The 19,458-nt window shown below is 45.7% G+C and overlaps 1 protein-coding gene across 1 annotated transcript in view; it reads right to left on the reverse strand.

The window, feature by feature from the left end:
- The window catches only part of dock5 (dedicator of cytokinesis 5), a 158,312-nt gene that overhangs the window by 86,797 nt on the left and 52,057 nt on the right, over window positions 1-19,458 (reverse strand). Inside the window, exons 3-5 of the mRNA XM_068001334.1 lie at window positions 6,196-6,236; window positions 4,853-4,908; window positions 1,088-1,184 (exon numbers count right to left, since the gene is read on the reverse strand). Coding sequence (XP_067857435.1) covers window positions 1,088-1,184; window positions 4,853-4,908; window positions 6,196-6,236 — 194 coding nt within the window. The remainder of the gene's footprint in view (window positions 1-1,087; window positions 1,185-4,852; window positions 4,909-6,195; window positions 6,237-19,458) is intronic.

Below are 19,458 nucleotides of genomic sequence, written 5' to 3' on the forward strand. Positions count from 1 at the left end.
TTTCCACCCTCTCCTCTCCCGAAGGCCCTACATTGTGCTTGTGTGACGTTGTCCGAGGATGTCAGTCACCCACTCCCAGGATGCCATTGTTCATGGGTCAGTTTTAGATATTCGACTGTGTCCTGACCTGATGTCCACTGGTTTTCCTCCCAGCAGGGCCAGAAACCCCAGCTGATTTTTTTCCTCCTCTGTAGACCTGGGGCATTAAGGCCAGTTCGAGGGTTCTCACTGCCTCCCCGATGGGGATGACCTAACTCAGCAAAGACTAAGAACGAAACCTGGAATCTCCCTGACACATGGTTTCAAGTCTTTGTGTTAGATGTTTGGTAGAGCAACAATAAAAGGCTTGCCAAACATTTTGTGATTTAAAAGAAAGAACCAGTGCTCGAGTGCCCCTATGAGGTGTCAGGTATTGAGAATCCAGGCAACGACATGCCTGAGTGCTTTGGGCTTGTTTCAACATGTCGGGAAAAGTCAGGTGACTACGCCTGTCGGAACAGCCAGAAGCTGCAGCCTGTGTTTAGCCTCTGAAGACCTGAAAAACTATCCCCTCGCCCAGTGTGCCTTAACTTGCAATTATGAGATCAGGTCATTTGGGACTAACTGCTGGGCTGTCCACATTTTCAAAGAGCTGAGTTTCTTACGTTGGCCAATGCAATCCATACCCTGGAATTAAAAATGCTGTAAGTAGCTTTCTTTGGAAAGAATGCATCGCCCTCACAGATACACAAAAAGGTCACACTACTTCATCTGGGTCCATGGCCTGGAAGTGTTCATGCTCCAACAAAGACCGTTATCAAAAATAGAATATAGACAGTGGCCCATTGCACAGATTGGAGGCCCCATCAGGGCAGGCACACATGTTTGAGGTGTGGAATCTTCCCCACTCCCGACATGGCAAGATCCTGATGCCAGAAAGGGAGAGTTGAACTGAAGCACAAAATGCAGTCAGTGAACCTTCCCACACAAGTGAGGTAAGATTTGAAGAGTTTGAAAGTCGAGGCGGAAGCTTGTAACGGGTTGGACATCCCCTGCCCGCCAAACGAGCCTCCCTTCGCTGAACCAAGGTGTGACCTTTAGTCCTTACCAGGTACAGTTTATGCCAGATGATTGCCCACTCTCTCAGGGTCATGGTGAGTTCTTGGATCAGTGGCACTTCACTGGGAATGACAGTCTCATCCTGTCTGTAAAACAGAAATGTAAAATAAGAAACTGGGCCAGTGGCCGGCAAACACAGTTCAATGCAACCGAATCCAAAATATTTAATATTAGAGTAAGGAATTCAAAGTTGAGAGCAAGGATTGAATGGAACAATCATACAGGATTTGTGGAGTTGATATCATTACTGTGTAACCCATTTGGGTCTCTGTACAGTACTAGTCATATACCATAGGAAGGATGTTACTGTCCTCGAGAGGATAGTGTAAGGCAACCAAGGTTATAACTGGCCTCTGGAATCTAAATTACAAGGAGAGGTTCAGAAAGTTGGGCTTTTTTTCATTAAAAAAGTGACCCAATTTAATATTTCAGAATTATGAAACAGTTTGAAAAACCTGATTCATAAAAATTCTTCACATTGATGAAGAGTTCAAGGAGGTTTGGAAATTCGGAATAAATTGTGAAGTTAGGCAGAACTATTTCACCCAAACAGCAGCAGACACGTGGAATAAATCACTGGGGAAGGGCATCAAAACAAACAAGAGAAACAGATTCAAGAGACAACTCGAAACATTCCTCTGTATTTAAAACAGTGAACACAGAAATTTGGAGAAAGAGAGGATAGAGGGATTTGGTGAGAAGGTGTTACTGAGGTCAACCAAAAAACCGTGTGTGCCTGTTGAGTGAAATGGCCTTTTCCAATTCCTGGAGACAGCTCAGGGCTGTGGTCCCCAGGCTTGCGTGGCTATTAATACTGGAGAACGGAAGGCTTCTTCAATCCCACATTTGGGAGTGTACCTGGTCCCAAGCCAACGGCTATTTCAAACATTGAGCAATCTCTGTGTTACGGGAACAGAACATCAGTAACAGCAAGAGAAACCACGTGACTCTCCTGCAGCAAATAAGCAGAGTTCCTGGTCAGTTTAAGCCAATTATCCTACATTGGGAGAGAGATAATGGCCTTTGCTGAAGGGGACTTGGAAGTCACCTGATGCCCTGGATTGGATCGATGCTTGTAAATGCCTGCAGGGAATAGTTGGCCTCCAGATACGGCTGCATATGGTGACACCACTATTCCCAGTCAATCACGCCTGGAGACCGCACTGCTGGAAGTGACTGGGATTGATTTTATGCACGTAATTTGTATTATGTAACTATAGATTAGGTGAATGGGCAAAACTGTGGCAGATGGAATTCAATGCAGACAAATGTGAGGTCATCCACTTTGGATCAAAAAAGGATAGAACAGGGTACTTTCTAAATGGTAAAAAGTTAAAAACAGTGGATGTCCAAAGGGACTTAGGGGTTCAGGTACATAGATCGTTGAAGTGTCATGAACAAGTGCAGAAAATGATCAATAAGGCTAATGGAATGCTGGCCTTTATATCTGGAGGACTGGAGTACAAGGGGGCAGAAGTTATGCTGCAGCTATACAAAACCCTGGTTAGACCGCACCTGGAGTACTGTGAGCAGTTCTGGGCACCGCACCTTCGGAAGGACATATTGGCCTTGGAGGGAGTGCAGCATAGGTTTACTAGAATGATACCCGGACTTAGGAACATAGGAACAGGAGTAGGCCATTCAGCCCCTCGTGCCTGCTCCACCATTTGATAAGATCATGGCTGATCTGTGATCTAACTCCATATACCTGCCTTTGGCCCATATCCCTTAATACCTTTGGTTGCCAAAAAGCTATCTATCTCAGATTTAAATTTAGCAATTGAGCTAGTATCAATTGCCGTTTGCGGAAGAGAGTTCCAAACTTCGACCACCCTTTGTGTGTAGAAATGTTTTCTAATCTTGCTCCTGAAAGGTCTGGCTCTAATTTTTAGACTGTGCCTCCTACTCCTAGAATCCCCAACCAGCGGAAATAGTTTCTCTCTAGTATTCTCTAGAGATTCGAAGGTTAAGGGGTGATCTGATCGAAGTTTATAAGATATTAAGGGGAACAGATAGGGTGGATAGAGAGAAACTATTTCCGCTGGTTGGGGATTCTAGGAGTAGGGGGCAGAGTCTAAAAATTAGAGCCAGACCTTTCAGGAGTGAGATTAGAAAACATTTCTACACACAAAGGGTGGAAGAAGTTTGGAACTCTCTTCCGCAAACGGCAATTGATACTAGCTCAATTATTAAATTTAAATGTGAGATAGATAGCTTTTTGGCACCAAAGGTATTAAGGGATATGGGCCAAAGGCAGGTATATGGAGTTAGATCACAGATCAGCCATGATCTTATCAAATGGCGGAGCAGGCACGAGGGGCTGAATGGCCTACTCCTGTTCCGATGTTCCTATGTTCCTAACCTCCACTCATTGCATTTTGCTGGAGAAATCACCTTGCTTTGATCGGGAGACATTGCTGTAGTTTCGGTTATGAGCTCAGTTTGCTGTAGTTTGTAGAGACTCTGCAGACTGTTTGCAGTAGTGCGCTGTTTAAACAGACTCGGTTTGCTGAGCAAATAGATTTTGTTTGCTGTAAAATGGACCGTTTGCTGCGAGTCCTGCCGTAAGTCCCGCCCCGCCTCCAATTCATTGGCTGACAAAGTGGTGTCAATAGACGCTCTTTCCATTTACCCATCTCTTTGTTTTGCAAGAGACCATTTGAGCTGGGCAGGGTGTTACTTGGAAGTTGGAACAATGAACCTGTTCTCTTAGCAAGCAGAAGCTACTGCTTTATTTCTGGACCAAATTCTAATGTCATAGTATGCCAAATACAAGGTTATATTTTATTTTACTGAAGTAATAATCTAGGACACTTCTGGCTATTGGCATCAGACATGGAGGCAAGCAACGCGTCAGGTGACGATGTTACTGTCGCACTAAATCTCTTCAAAACACTTGTGTCGTGACTTCAAGGCTCGTACCACCAACCAATGACCCGTGACCTCCATGAATTCACTAGTGTTATACAAGTCTCTCCAGACACAACCCAAGTGTGGAAGACACGGGGTGGATCTCGATAGTGTAAAACAGGTGATAGTGAGTCGGCAGCCTGCTTGACATCTCCGACGAAGTTTATTTCCCCCGAGGTCAACGGAATTAAAAATGGGGAGAGATGTAAAATGATCTGCTGACTCGCCAGCGCCCGATTTACACTAACGCACAATCTACCCCATAATCTAGAACTGCTTTGTGGGGTAGTTTTAACTGGAAACATTCTGAACATTTTCCACACCCGCCGTCACACTTGACTGAAGTTTTAGTGTTAACACTGATCACCTGACCATCCCCCAAACCTCCTGTGTCACTGCAGAAGTAATAAGTAATGAGGCTGGCTTCCTAATCCGCCTGGCCATCTTTGTTGCCTCCCCAGAGGCGGCTGGTCGGGTGGGGCAAGTGGGGTCCTGCCTCACCTGGAATTCTGAGGGCGTGCGAGAGCGGGGGGAGTCGATGGGGCCGTCAGCACGCGGATGTGCACAGCCGCCTTTTTACACCTCACCTTAATTTGTAACTGCAAAAATCGGAGCCACAGTATCGTGTCTTGAATTAACGTTAAGAGGGAAAGTGGCTAAACGTAGAACTGTTCTCTTTCATCCTTTGAGCAATGCACTCACTTGGCTTCTTTCAAACACCCTCCGCGACAATATACATTTGAACGATGGTATTTTTTTTCGGACCAGGAGGAACAGGGAGATTGTGGTGTTCTCGGTGGGTTTCTGTTCCAATACGCTAACCCCAGAGGGCACTTGTACTCACCCTCCACCTTCCACTGTTGCTTCTTTCAAATGAATGTACGTCGCAGGAAATATACCCTGTGAGGTGGGGGGATAAAGCAGTTTAATTGACTTCAAATCCACAGAGAGCACAGTATCTCCTCCCTTTGTTCCCTCTCCTGTCTCGAAAGCACTGATTCAGATCATCGGCAGTGATGCTGCAACCCCCCCCCCCACCACCACCCTTGCAGGACCTCACTCAAGTAGCTAATCGTCATGTGTGCCATCAGGCAGTGAGTGTCGGAAAACTATTCGACCAAGGGGGTCACCTCAAAGCCAAGCCTGTTGCCCGTCCTTCACCCGGTAACCTCACACAGACGTTTTCCAGCAGGAGTCACTGGACAGTGATCGTGAGTGGGAATCCTCACCGATTTCTCCCCCTCCACCCTCCCTCGCTCCCTCGCTCTGACCGAGCACAGGCCAGGGCCAAACTTGGGATCTTCCCGAGCTGTCTGGCTCAGTCCCACGACAGGTGGTTCGTTTACCCACTGAGCTGCCGGGAGACCTTTCAATCCTGTTAACCAGACATTCAAACAATTCTTTTTCTGAAAAAGGTGTTAATGAACACTGCATGAACTGCTTTAGCATGGAGTATAGTACAAATACCTAATACTCTCCTGGGCAGGTGGGGGGAGGAATCCTCATGTCCTCCAGTTTCTGCGCTGGTGTAAAGCAATCTGCTCTCATTTACATCATTTCTGCCTCTCAGCATTTTAAAGCTCTGGATCTTGTTCCCTCTCAACCTTCTTTTCTCCGATGAAAACAATTTGCACTGTGAGCTTCTCTGGAAGAGGATGAGCTACAAGGAGAGACTAAATAATCACAAGCTCTACCGTCTTGAGAGAAGCTCACTGAAGGACGCAAAATATTACACGGTGTAGATACGGTCAACCCAAAATAAGGAGGGAAAGTGGGACCATAGAATGATACAGTACAGAAGGAGGCCATTCAGCCCATCGTGCCTATGCCAGCTCTTTGAAAGAGCTATCCAATTGGTCCCACTCTCCTGGCCTTTCCTCATAGCCCTGCAGGATATACATTTTAAATTACTGAGATTTTAAATTACATCTAGAACAGATGGAAGATATAACTTCTTTATTCAGAATGCAAAAGGCTTTGAATAATCTGCCAGGCAATGTAATAGTGACACAAAAACTTTCAGGACATTCAAAATGCAATTGGATGCTGTAATGGCAAAGTTGTGATCTCAGAGTGAGGAGCTGAATGGCCTCGTCTTGTCCATGACTGTTGTTATAACTTGGAGTTTTAACTATATGCTGTATTTCAGTAACAGTGAAACAGCGGTAAAAAGAAAAGGCACACTACCTTCTTCGATTTGTTCCGAAGACTATACCCTCTGTACCAACCTGTGCAAAAATACAGATTCATATTAATATGTACACAGCTTCCAGATTAGCAAGGTTCAATGTTCAGCATTTTTAGACATGGTTTTCAGTATATGGAAAAAATAATTCTTTTGCTACCCACCCACCCACACCCTCAGCTGCCCCATGCCCTGTAACTGTTGTCTGTTAGGGATGATGTGATGGGGAGATCTGGGCTGATGTGATGGGGAGATCTGGGCTGATGTGATGGGGAGATCTGGGCTGATGTGATGGGGAGATCTGGGCTGATGTGATGGGGAGATCTGGGCTGATGCCACGACACAGTTCCTTCAAGTTCTGCAGCCCGCTGCAATATCCCCTCTGTATCTACTCTCAGTATTCTACCTGACAGGTTGGTTTGAGTTCCCTGACCCTATTTACGATTCTCCCTGACCCTATTTACGATTCTCCCTGACCCTATTTACGATTATCCCTGACCCTATTTACGATTATCCCTGACCCTATTTACGATTATCCCTGACCCTATTTACGATTCTCCCTGACCCTATTTACGATTATCCCTGACCCTATTTACGATTATCCCTGATCCTATTTACGATTCTCCCTGACCCTATTTACGATTATCCCTGACCCTATTTACGATTATCCCTGACCCTATTTACGATTCTCCCTGACCCTATTTACGATTATCCCTGACCCTATTTACGATTATCCCTGATCCTATTTACGATTCTCCCTGACCCTATTTACGATTATCCCTGACCCTATTTACGATTATCCCTGATCCTATTTACGATTATCCCTGATCCTATTTACGATTATCCCTGACCCTATTTACGATTATCCCTGACCCTATTTACGATTATCCCTGACCCTATTTACGATTATCCCTGACCCTATTTACGATTCTCCTTGACCCTATTTACGATTCTCCTTGATCCTATTTAAGATTGTCCCTGACCCTATTTACGATTATCCCTGACCCTATTTAAGATTATCCCTGACCCTATTTACGATTATCCCTGATCCTATTTACGATCATCCCTGATCCTATTTACGATCATCCCTGATCCTATTTAAGATTGTCCCTGACCCTATTTACGATTATCCCTGACCCTATTTAAGATTATCCCTGACCCTATTTACGATTATCCCTGATCCTATTTACGATCATCCCTGATCCTATTTACGATCATCCCTGATCCTATTTAAGATTATCCCTGACCCTATTTAAGATTATTGTCTCATTTTGATTCAGAGTGCGAACTCGTCTGAGTGGCCATTGCTCCCATGTGAGCATGTACTCGCAAGGTCGTGTACCATGGACGACGTCACAACGTACATGCAAAGCTGCTCAATAATCTGTGGTAGACTTGCAGACTTTACTTTAGGGTCATCTAAAGATATGTGGATTCGAGGCTGGAAATGTTTCAAAACTGGAGGTAAGTTTCAGTGAGCCTGATTGCATTATCTTGTCTGTTGAGGTTGCTTCCCTTGTGTGGTCAGGTTTTCGTGACATATCCAGACATTCTCATGCTCCCAACTGCGCCAGTTCACCAGACTTTAATGTCAGCTTCATTTGTTGAGAAGGTAGCTGGGCTGAAATTGGAATGAAACCTTGTTCAACTGTCGATTTCATTTGGCATTGAACGGGTGTTGGAGGCTGATTGGTTCAGTTAATTCCACTTTCAGATTTGTTGCTGGTCCTAAACTCTGAATACAATTCTGAGGAACATTATTTATTTCCTTGGAATTACTTCTGGGGCTTTGCAACATACACTGCTTGAGCCCAGTGATCTACCGCTGGGCAGTGGGGGCTCATCTCTGGCACCCTGTCCTCCAGGGGTATCCCAGTTTGGGTGAGCTTCAGATTCCTATCAATTCCTAAACAAATTGGAATAAAAATCCAAATGAGAAATCCACGGGCAAACTTAACAGACACTCACTCATTCATGAGAGAGAGAGCGAGAAGAGATTGAGAGAGATCATGCATTAATGAGAGACAGCAATAGCAGTCAGTACCCAGAAATAAAGAAAGAACTTGCATTTATATAGCCCCTTTCACAACCTCAGGACGTCCCAAAGCGCTTTACAGCCAATTAATACTTTTGAAGTGTAGTCACTGCTGTAATATGGGAAACACGGCAAGAAGCCTGACAGGAGGGGAGGAGGAAGAGTGGCAGGGCTATAGTGATAGGGGATTCAATTGTCAGGGTAACAGATAGGCGTTTCTGTGACCGCAAACGTGACTCCAGGATGGTATGTTGCCTCCCCCTGGTGCTCGGGTCAAGGATGTCACGGAGCGGCTGCAGGGCATTCTGGAGGGGGAGGGTGAACAGCCAGTAGTTGTGGTCCATATCGGTACCAATGACATAGGTAAAAAAAGGGATGAGGTCCTGCAAGGTGAATTTAAGGAGTTAGGAGATAAATTAAAAAGCAGGACCTCAAAGGTAGTGATCTCAGGATTACTACCAGTGCCACGTGCTGGTGAGTATAGGAACAGGAGAATAGACAGGATGAATGCGTGGCTGCAGGGATGGTGTAGGAGGGAGGGATTGAGATTCCTGGGACATTGGGACCGTTCTGGGGAAGGTGGGACCTGTACAAGCGGGACGGGTTACACCCAAGCAGGACCGGGACCGATGTCCTCGCGGGGGTGTTTGCTAGTGCTGTTGGGGAAGGTTTAAACGAGAATGGCAGGGGGATGGGAACCTGAGCAGGGAGACAGAGGAGGGGGAAACAAGGATAGAAACAAAAGACAGAAAGGGAAGAAGCAATAGTGGAAGGCAGAGAAAACAAGGGCGAAAAACAAATAAGGCCATAGTGCAAAATAAAACTAAGATGACTAGCGATCTTAAAAAGACAAGTCTAAAGGCATTGTGTCTAAATGCACGGAGCATTCGCAATAAGCTAGATGAATTAACAGCGCAGATAGATATTAACAGTTATGATATAGTTGCGATTATGGAGACATGGCTGCAGGGTGACCAAGGATGGGAACTGAACATCCAGGGGTATTCAATATTTAGGAAGGACAGGCAAAAAGGGAAAGGAGGTGGGGTAGCGCTGTTAGTAAAGGAGGAAATCAATGCAACAGTGAGGAAGGATATTGGCTCGGAAAATCACAATGTGGAATCTGTATGGGTGGAGCTAAGAAACACCAAGGGGCAGAAAATGTTGGTGGGGGTTGTCTATAGGCCCCCAAACAGTAGTGGAGATGTAGGGGAGGGCATTAAACAGGAAATTAGAGACGCATGCAAGAAGGGTACAACTATAATCATGGGTGACTTTAATCGACATATAGATTGGTCAAACCAAATTAGCAATAATACTGTGGGGGAGGAATTCCTGGAGTGTGTACGTGATGGTTTTCTAGACCAATACGTTGAGGAACCAACTAGAGAACAGGCGATCCTAGACTGGGTATTGTGCAATGAGAAAGGATTAATTAACAATCTTGTTGTGCGGGGTCCCTTTGGGAAGAGCGACCATAACATGATAGAATTCCTCATTAAGGTGGAGAGTGAAGTAGTTGAATCCGAAACTAGGGTCCTGAATCTAAATAAAGGAAACAACGAAAGTATGAGGTGCGAGTTGGCTATGATAGATTGGGGAACTTTACTAAAAGGGATGACGGTGGATAGGCAATGGCTAATATTTAAAGAACGTGTGCAGGAACTACAACAATTATTCATCCCTGTCTGGCGCAAAAATAAAACAGGAAAGGTGGCTCAACCGTGGCTTACAAAAGAAATTATAAACAATTTTACAACACCAAGTTATAGTCCAGCAATTTTATTTTAAATTCACAAGCTTTCGGAGGCTACCTCCTTCCTCAGCTGAGGAAGGAGGTAGCCTCCGAAAGCTTGTGAATTTAAAATAAAATTGCTGGACTATAACTTGGTGTTGTAAAATTGTTTACAATTGTCAACCCCAGTCCATCACTGGCATCTCCACATCATTACAAAAGAAATTAGGGATAGTATTTGATCCAAAAAGGAGACATATAAAATTGCCAGAAAAAGCGGCAAGCCTGAGGATTGGGAGCAGTTCAGAATTCAGCAAAGGAGGACAAAGAGATTGATTAAGAGGGGAAAAATAGAGTATGAGAGTAAACTAGCAGGGAACATAAAAACTGACTGTAAAAGCTTCTATAAATATGTCAAGAGAAAAAGATTAGTGAAGACAAATGTAGGTCCCTTACAGTCAGAAATGGGGGAAATTATAATGGGGAACAAAGAAATGGCAGAACAATTAAACACATACTTTGGTTCTGTCTTCACAAAGGAGGACACAAATAACCTGCCAGAAATGTTAGGGAACCAAGGATCTAGTGAGAGGGAGGAACTGAAGGAAACCAGTATTAGTAAAAAAAATAGTGCTTGGGAAATTAATGGGGCTAAAGGCTGACAAATCCCCAGGGCCTGATAAACTACATCCCAGAGTACTAAAGGAAGTGGCCCTGGAAATAGTGGATGCATTGGTGATCATCTTCCAAAATTCGATAGACTCTAGAACAGTTCCTACGGATTGGAAGGTGGCAAATGTAACCCCACTATCTAAAAAAGGAGGGAGAGAAAAAATAGGGAATTACAGACCAGTTAGCCTAAAATCAGTAGTGGGGAAAATGCTAGAGTCTATTATAAAAGATGTGATAACAGAACACTTGGAGGGCATTAACGGGATTGGACAAAGTCAGCCTGGGTTTATGAAAGGGAAATCATGCTTAACAAATCTACTGGAGTTTTTTGAGGATGTAACTAGTAGAATAGATAGGGGAGAACCAGTGGATGTGGTGTATTTGGATTTTCAGAAGGCTTTTGATAAGGTCCCACACAAGAGGTTAGTGTGCAAAATTAAAGCACATGGGATTGGGGGGAATAAACTGGCATGGATTGAGAATTGGTTGACAGACAGGAAACAGAGAGTAGGAATAAATGGGTCTTTTTCCAGGTGGCAGGCAGTGACTAGTGGGGTAACGCAGGGATCAGTGCTTGGGCCCCAGCTATTCACAATATATATCAATGATTTGGATGAGGGAACTAAATGTCACATTTCCAAGTTTGCAGACGACACAAAGCTGGGGTGGAATGTGAGCTGTGAGGAGGATGCAAAGAGGCTCCAATGTGATTTAGACAAGTTGGGTGAGTGGGCAAGAACATGGCAGATGCAGTATAACGTGGATAAATGTGAGGTTATCCACTTTGGTTGTAAAAACAGAAAGGCAGATTATTATCTGAATGGTGATAGATTGGGAAAAGGGGAGGTACAACGAGACCTGGGTGTCCTTGTACACCAGTCGCTGAAAGCGAGCATTCAGGTGCAGCAAGCAGTTAGGAAGGCGAATGGTATGTTGGCCTTCATTGCAAGAGGATTTGAGTACAGGAGCAGGGATGTCTTACTGCAGTTATACAGGACCTTGGTGAGACCACATCTGGAGTATTGTGTGCAGTTTTGGTCTCCTTATCTGAGGAAGGATGTCCTTGCCATGGAGGGAGTGCGACGAAGGTTTACCAGACTGATTCCCGGGATGGCAGGACTGACGTATGAGGAGAGGTTGGGTTGACTAGGCCTATATTCACTGGAGTTTAGAAGAATGAGATGTGATCTCATCGAAACATAAAATTCTAACAGCACTAGACAGACTAGATGCAGGGAGGATGTTCCCGATGGCCGGGGAGTCCAGAACCAGGGATCACAGTCTCAGGATACGGGGAATGCCATTCAGAACCGAGATGAGGAGAAATTTCTTCACTCAGAGTGTGGTGAACCTGTGGAATTCTCTACCACAGAAGGCAGTGGAGGCCAAGTCATTAGATGTATTCAAGAAGGAGCTAGATATATTTCTTAATGCTAAAGGGATCAAGGGATATGGGGAAAAAGTGGGAACAGGGTACTGAGTTAGACGATCAGCCATGATCATTTTGAATGGCGGAGCAGGCCCGAAGGGCCGAATGGCCTACTCTTGCTCCTATTTTCTATGTTTCTATGTAAGAAATTTGCGCACAACAAGGTCCCACAAACAGCGATGTGATAATGACCAGATAATCTGTTTAAGGTGTTGGTTGAGGGATAAATATTGGCCAGGATACCGGGGAGAAATCTCCTGCTCTTTTTCAAAATAGTGCTACGTCCACCTGAGAGGGCAGACGGGGCTTCGGTTTAACGTCTCATCTGAAAGACGGCACCTCCGACGGTGCAGCACTCTGTCGGTATCGCACTCAAGTGTCAGCCGAGATTATGTTTTGAAGTCGCTGGAGTGGGAGATGTACTCACAACCGTCTGATTCGGAGACGGGAGGGCTACCACTGAGCCAAGGCTGACACCGATGGACAGTCTATGTTCTAACACGTAGTATGACCTCGTCCTTCAGTTCCTCCTTCCGTAATTCCACCCCCTCCCCCCAAAAAAAAATTAGATGTTAATTAGAAAATATTTGACATGCAGTGAAAAACGGATGGTCAAGATTTATTATCAGATGCTGCAAGGTCTGAGGTGCTTTGGAGCAGTTTGTTTAGCCTGCGCGCCGACAGGGATTTATTTTATGCGTGACTAGGTTCGGGAGGAGATGTATTTGGTGAGCTATGTGCATCCCAAGGCTTTTCTAATTGTTTGACTGGGTTTGCCTCTGAGTGTTGTGAAATGTTTTTGATCCCTCGTCCGAACTCTGTCATCGTTGACCAAGGCTTTGAATGCCCAAATTCTTGGCGTGTGTGCGGTCAAGAGAATAATGAGTGGGCAGAATCTCAACCAAGTGTACCCCAGGGATCTCTGGTGTTCCGCTGTTTCACTGAGTTCTCAGAGTTTACTTAATCTGCCTGATAATTCGTCTGCACGCGCTGACTCGAGCCCTTTAACCGCACTGAATTACTAACCTGAAATAGGCGGGTGGGGCTGATCCAAGTGCTGAAGTGTTGAAGTGGATTGAGTGCATTGCCCAAGATAAAACTGGCAGGAATCCAAAAGCAATATTCAGACTGGGATGTCCAAATGGATCCAGACAGTGATTCTGTTGTTCATAACTGCTCAAACTAGACTTGTGCTCCAGAACTAGCTGCGCCTCTAGCCAAGCTGTTCCAGTACAGCTACAACACTGGCATCTACCCGACAATGTGGAAAATTGCCCAGGTATGTCCTGTCCACAAAAGGCAGGACAAATCCAATCCGCCCAATTACCGCCCCATCAGTCTACTCTCAATCATCAGCAAAGTGATGGAAGGTGTCGTCGACAGTGCTATCAAGCGGCACTTACTCACCAATAACCTGCTCACCGATGCTCAGTTTGGGTTCCGCCAGGACCACTCGGCTCCAGACCTCATTACAGCCTTGGTCCAAACATGGACAAAAGAGCTGAATTCCAGAGGTGAGGTGAGAGTGACTGCCCTTGACATCAAGGCAGCATTTAACCGAGTGTGGCACCAAGGAGCCCTAGTAAAATTGAAGTCAATGGGAATCAGGGGGAAAACTCTCCAGTGGCTGGAGTCATACCTCGCACAAAGGAAGATGGTAGTGGTTGTTGGAGGCCAATCATGTCAGCCCCAGGGCATTGCTGCAGGAGTTCCTCAGGGCAGTGCCCTAGGCCCAACCATCTTCAGCTGCTTCATCAATGACCTTCCCTCCATCATAAGGTCAGAAATGGGGATTTTCGCTGATGATTGCAGTGTTCAGTTCCATTCGCAACCCCTCAAATAATGAAGCAGTCCGAGCCCGCATGCAGCAAGACCTGGTCAACATCCAGGCTTGGGCTCATAAGTGGCAAGTAACATTCACGCCAAATAAGTTCCAGGCAATGACCATCACCAACAAGAGAGAGTCTCACCACCTCCCCTTGACATTCAACGGCATTACCATCGCCGAATCCCCCACCATGAACTTCCTGGGGGTCACCATTGACCAGAAACTTAACTGGACCAGCCATATAAATACTGTGGCTACAAGAGCAGGTCAGAGGCTGGGTATTCTGCGGCGAGTGACTCACCTCCTGACTCCCCAAAGCCTTTCCACCATCTACAAGGCACAAGTCAGGAGTGTGATGGAATACTCTCCACTTGCCTGGATGAGTGCAGCTCCAACAACACTCAAGAAGCTCGGCACCATCGAAGATAAAGCAGCCCGCTTGATAGGCACCCCATCCATCACCCTAAACATTCACTCCCTTCACCACCGGCGCACTGTGGCTGCAGTGTGCACCATGCACAGGATGCACTGCAGCAACTCTCCAAGGCTTCTTCGACAGCACCTCCCAAACCCGCGACCTCTACCACCTAGAAGGACAAGGGCAGCAGGCACATGGGAACAACACCACCTGCACGTTCCCCTCCAAGTCACACACCATCCCGACTTGGAAATATATCGCCGTTCCTTTATCATCGCTGGGTCAAAATCCTGGAACTCCCTTCCTAACAGCACTGTGGGAGAACCTTCACCACACGGACTGCAGCGGTTCAAGAAGGCGGCTCACCACCACCTTCTCAAGGGCAATTAGGGATGGGCAATAAATGCCGGCCTCGCCAGCGACGCCCACATCCCATGAACGAATAAAAAAAAAACTCGGGAACTAATTGGGTTCTAACCATGTCATTTCACCCCTTGGGGCAGGTATTTTTGTTAGGCAAGGATATTAAGGGTTACGGAACCAAGGCAAGTAGATGGAGTTAAGATACAGTTCAGCCATGATTTCATTGAACTCGAGAGGCTGAATGGCCTACTCCTGCTCCTATGTTCCTTTGTGATAGGATGGAAATCTTCTTTCCTTACTGTAAGGATCTTCAGTGAAGAGAGTTTGGGCAATCTCATAGGAACAGGAGTCGGCCATTCAGCCCCTCGAGCCTGCTCCGCCGTTCTGTTAGATTATAGCTGACTTGTTCCTCAACCCACAGCACCAAAATGCCAAGAATTTCCCATTAATTTGTGAGTGAACCTGCTGGGATGGCTCGTCTGGGAACTGGAAACCTCACACTGAGGAAAGGTTGGTGCGTCTCTGAGGTTAGGGTTGAGTGGGGGGAGCAGCTGAAGCACGCCCCAACATCTGGCTCTGGCCAAGGGGTACCTGACGCTGACAACGTAAAGAGAATCCATTGCTCAGTATTGGTGGCCCTGCTAGTTCCTCAACCTCCCCCAGAATAATAGCAGGGCTAAAAGGGTTAAATTATGAGGACAGGTTCCATAGACTAGGGTTGTGTTCCCTCAAGTATGGAAGATTGCAGGGTGATCTAATTGAGGTATTTAACAGATTGAAGGATTTGATCGGGTGGATGGAGAGAAACTCTTTCCTCTGGTGGGGGGAGTCCAGAACAAGGGGGCATAACCTTAAAATTAGAGCCCGGCCATTCAGGGGTGATGTCAGGAAGCATTTCTTCACACAAAGGGCAGTGGAAATTTGGAACTCTCTCCCCCAACTGGGGATTAATTGAAAATTTTAAACTGGAGATTGATTGATTTTTGTTAGGCAAGGGTATAAAGGGTTACGGAACCAAGGCAGGTAAATGGAGTTAAGATACAGGTCAGCCATGACCTCACTGAATGGCAAAACAGGCTCGAGGGGCTGAATGGCCTCCTCCTGGTCCTATATAACATATCATAGCTGGTTCCTTTATCCAGCAAAGACATGAGAAGTCCAGGTTACAATTTTTATTCTTTATTCCAGGTGATAGTGAATTCCGACTGTCCCAACAATGCTCCCCAGGTACCTTGATGTGGGGTACTGAGCCACACAGACAAGTTAGATCCAAGGTTCAATCGACCTCGGTGTCCCCGGGCTAGCGAGGGGTAAAATCCCACTCCTGATTACTATCTCAGAAAGAAAGACTTACATTTATGGCATCGGGACCAGTTCTGGGGCAGCGGGGACCTGTTCAAGACGGACGGGTTGCACCTCAACAGAGCTGGGACCAAAGTCCTCGCGGGAAGGTTCACTCGTGCCGTGGGGAAAGGTTTAAACTAATTTGGCAGGGGGATGGGCACCAGGATGTAGCATTGGGAAGGAGAAACCAGGTGCACAAAGGATTGGGAGAAACAGATAGCACGAGATAGTGCAGCATCAGGTGGGATCAGACGAAGAGAGAATTCGAGAAGGTCTAAGATAGGTTTACAGTGCGTGTGTGTAAACGCACAAAGTGTGGTAAACAAGGTTGGTGAGCTGCAGGCGCAAACAGCCACATGGGAATATGATGTTGTGGCGATAACGGAGACCTGGCTCAAAAAAAGGGCAGGATTGGGTACTAAATGTTCCTGGATACAAGGTGCTGAAGAAAGATCGGGAAGGAAAGAAAGGAGTGGGTGGCAGTGTTGATTAAGGAGTTGTAAACAATTTTACAACACCAAGTTATCGTCCAACAAATTTATTTTAAATTCCACAAGCTTTCGGAGGCTTCCTCCTTCGTCAGGTGATTTTCCACACCGTTCACCTGACGAAGGAGGAAGCCTCCGAAAGCTTGTGGAATTTAAAATAAATTTGTTGGACTATAACTTGGTGTTGTAAAATTGTTTACAATTGTCAACCCCAGTCCATCACCGGCATCTCCACATCTTGATTAAGGAGAATATTGCGGTGCTGGAGAGAGAGGATGTCCTTGAGGGGTCAAGGACAGAATCTATTTGGTTCGAGTTAATAAACCATTACACTACTGGGTGTATTCTATAGGCCACCAACTAGTGGCAAGGATATAGAGGAGCAATTTTGCAAGGAAATTACAGAGGTGCAAGAACTATATAGTCGTGATAATAGGGGACTTCAACTATCCTAATATAGACTGAGACAGTAATAGTGTAAAGGGCAAAGAGGAGGAGGAATTTCTGAAGTGTGTTAAGGAGAACTTTCTGGTATGTTTCTGGCCCAACGAGGAAGGAGGCATTGCTGGATCTGGTTCTGAGGAATGAGGTGGGCCAAGTGGAGCAAGTGTCAGTGGGGGAACATTTAGGGAACAGTGATCATAGCATCATAAGGTTTAGATTAGTTATGGAAAAGGACAAGGAGTAATCTAGAGTAAAAATACTTAATTGGAGGAGGGCCAGTTTCAGTGGGTTGAGAACAAATCTGGCCCAGGTAAATTGGAATCAAAGATTGACAGGCAAAATGAAAATCGAACAATAGGCAGCCTTTGAAGAGGAGATGGTTCAGGTACAGTCTAGGTACATTCCCACGAGGGAGAAAGGTAGGGCAACTAAAGCCAGAGCTCACTGGATGACGAAAGAGATAAAGAGTAAGATGAAGCGGAAAAAGGGGGCGTATGACAGATGTCAGGTTGATAACAAGTGAGAACCAGGCTGAATATAGAAAGTACAGAGAAGTGAAAAAGGAAATAAGAGGGGCAAAGAGAGAATACGAGCATAGACTGGTGGCTAACATGAAAGGGAATCCAAAAGTCTTCCACAGGCATATAAATATTAAACGGGTAGTAGGAGGAGGGATGGGGCTGATTCGGGACCATAAAGGAGATCTACTATGGAGGCAGAGGGCATGGCTGAGGTGTTAAATGAGTACTTTGCAATTGTCATTACTAAGGAAGAAGATGCTGCCAAAGTCACAGTAAAAGAGGAGGGAGTTAGGATACTGGATGGGCTAAAAATTGATAAAGAGGAGGTGCGAGAAAGGCTGGCTGTACTTAAAGTAGATAAGTCACCCGGTCCGGATGGGATCCATCCTCGGTTGCTGAGGGAAGTAAGGGTGGAAATTGCAGAGGTGCTGGCCATAATCTTCCAAACATCTGTAGATATGGGGACGATGCCAGAGAACTGGAGAATTGCAAACGTTGCACCCTTGTTCAAAAAAGTGTGTGAGGATAAACCTGGCAAGTACATGCCAGTCAGTTTAACCTCGATGATGGTGAAGCTTTTAGAAACGATAATTCAGGACAAAATTAATCGTCATTTGGACAAGTCTGGATTAATAAAGGAAAACCAGCATGGATTTGTTAAAGGCAAATCGTGTTTAACTAACTTGATTGAGTTTTTTGATGAGGTAACAGAGAGGGTCGATGGGGGCAATGCGGTTCATGTGGTGTATATGGACTTTCAAAAGGCGTTTGATAAAGTGCCACATAATAGGCTTGTCAGCAAAGTTGAAGCCTTTGGAAGAAAAGGGGCAGTGGCAGCATGGATACAGAACTGGCTAAGTGACAGGAAACAGAGAGTAGTGGTGAACAGTTGTTTTTCGGTATGGAGGGAGGTGTACAGTGGTGTTCCCTAGGGGTCAGTACTAGGACCACTGCTTTTTTTCAGATATATTAATGACTTGGACTTGGGTGTACAGGGCACAATTTCAAAATCTGCAGATGACACAAAACTTGGAAGTGCAGTATACAGTGAGGAGGATAGTGATAGATTTCAAGAGGATATGGACAGGCTGGTAGAATGGGAGGACATGTGGCAGATGAAATTTAACGTAGAGAAGTGCGAAGCGATACATTTTGGCAGGAGGAACGAGGAGAGGCAATACAAACTAAATGGTACAATTCTAAAGGGGGTGCAGGAACAAAGAGATCTGGGGGTATATGTGCACAAATCTTTGAAAATCGAACAATAGGCAGCCTTTGAAGAGGAGATGGTTCAGGTACAGTCTAGGTACATTCCCACGAGGGAGAAAGGTAGGGCAACTAGGTTGAGAAAGCAGTTAAAAAGGCATACGGGATCCTGGGCTTCATGGATTCATGGAAAATTTATGGCACAGAAGGAGGCCACTCAACCCATTGTGTCCGCGCCGGCCGAAAATGAGCCGGCCAGCCGAATCCCACTTTCCACTTGGTCCGTAGCCCTGTAGGTTCTGGCACTTCAGGCGCACATCTAGATACTTTTCAAATGAATTGAGGGTTTCTGCCTCTACCACCCTTTCAGGCAGTGAGTTCCAGACCCCCACCACCCTCTGGGTGAAAACATTTACCTCAGCTTCCCTCCAATCCTTCTACCAATCACTTTAAATCTATGCCCCCTGGTTATTGACCGCTCTGCTAAGGGAAATAGGTCCTTCCTATCCACTCTATCCAGGCCCCTCATAATTTTGTACACCTCAATTAAATCACCCCTCAGCCTCCTCTGTTCCAAAGAGAACAACCCCAGCCGATCCAATCTTTCCTCATAGCTAAAATTCTCCAGTCCTGACAACATCCTCATAAATCTCCTCCGTACCCTCTCTTGTTCAATTACATCCTTCCTGTAATGTGGTGACCAGAACTGTACACAGTACTTAAGCTGTGACCAAACCAGTGTTTTATACAGTTCCAGCATAACCTCCCTGCTCTTATATTCT

Source organism: Heptranchias perlo, chromosome 20 (genome assembly GCF_035084215.1).
Source record: "Heptranchias perlo isolate sHepPer1 chromosome 20, sHepPer1.hap1, whole genome shotgun sequence".
In the NCBI taxonomy this organism is placed as follows: Eukaryota; Metazoa; Chordata; class Chondrichthyes; order Hexanchiformes; family Hexanchidae; genus Heptranchias; species Heptranchias perlo.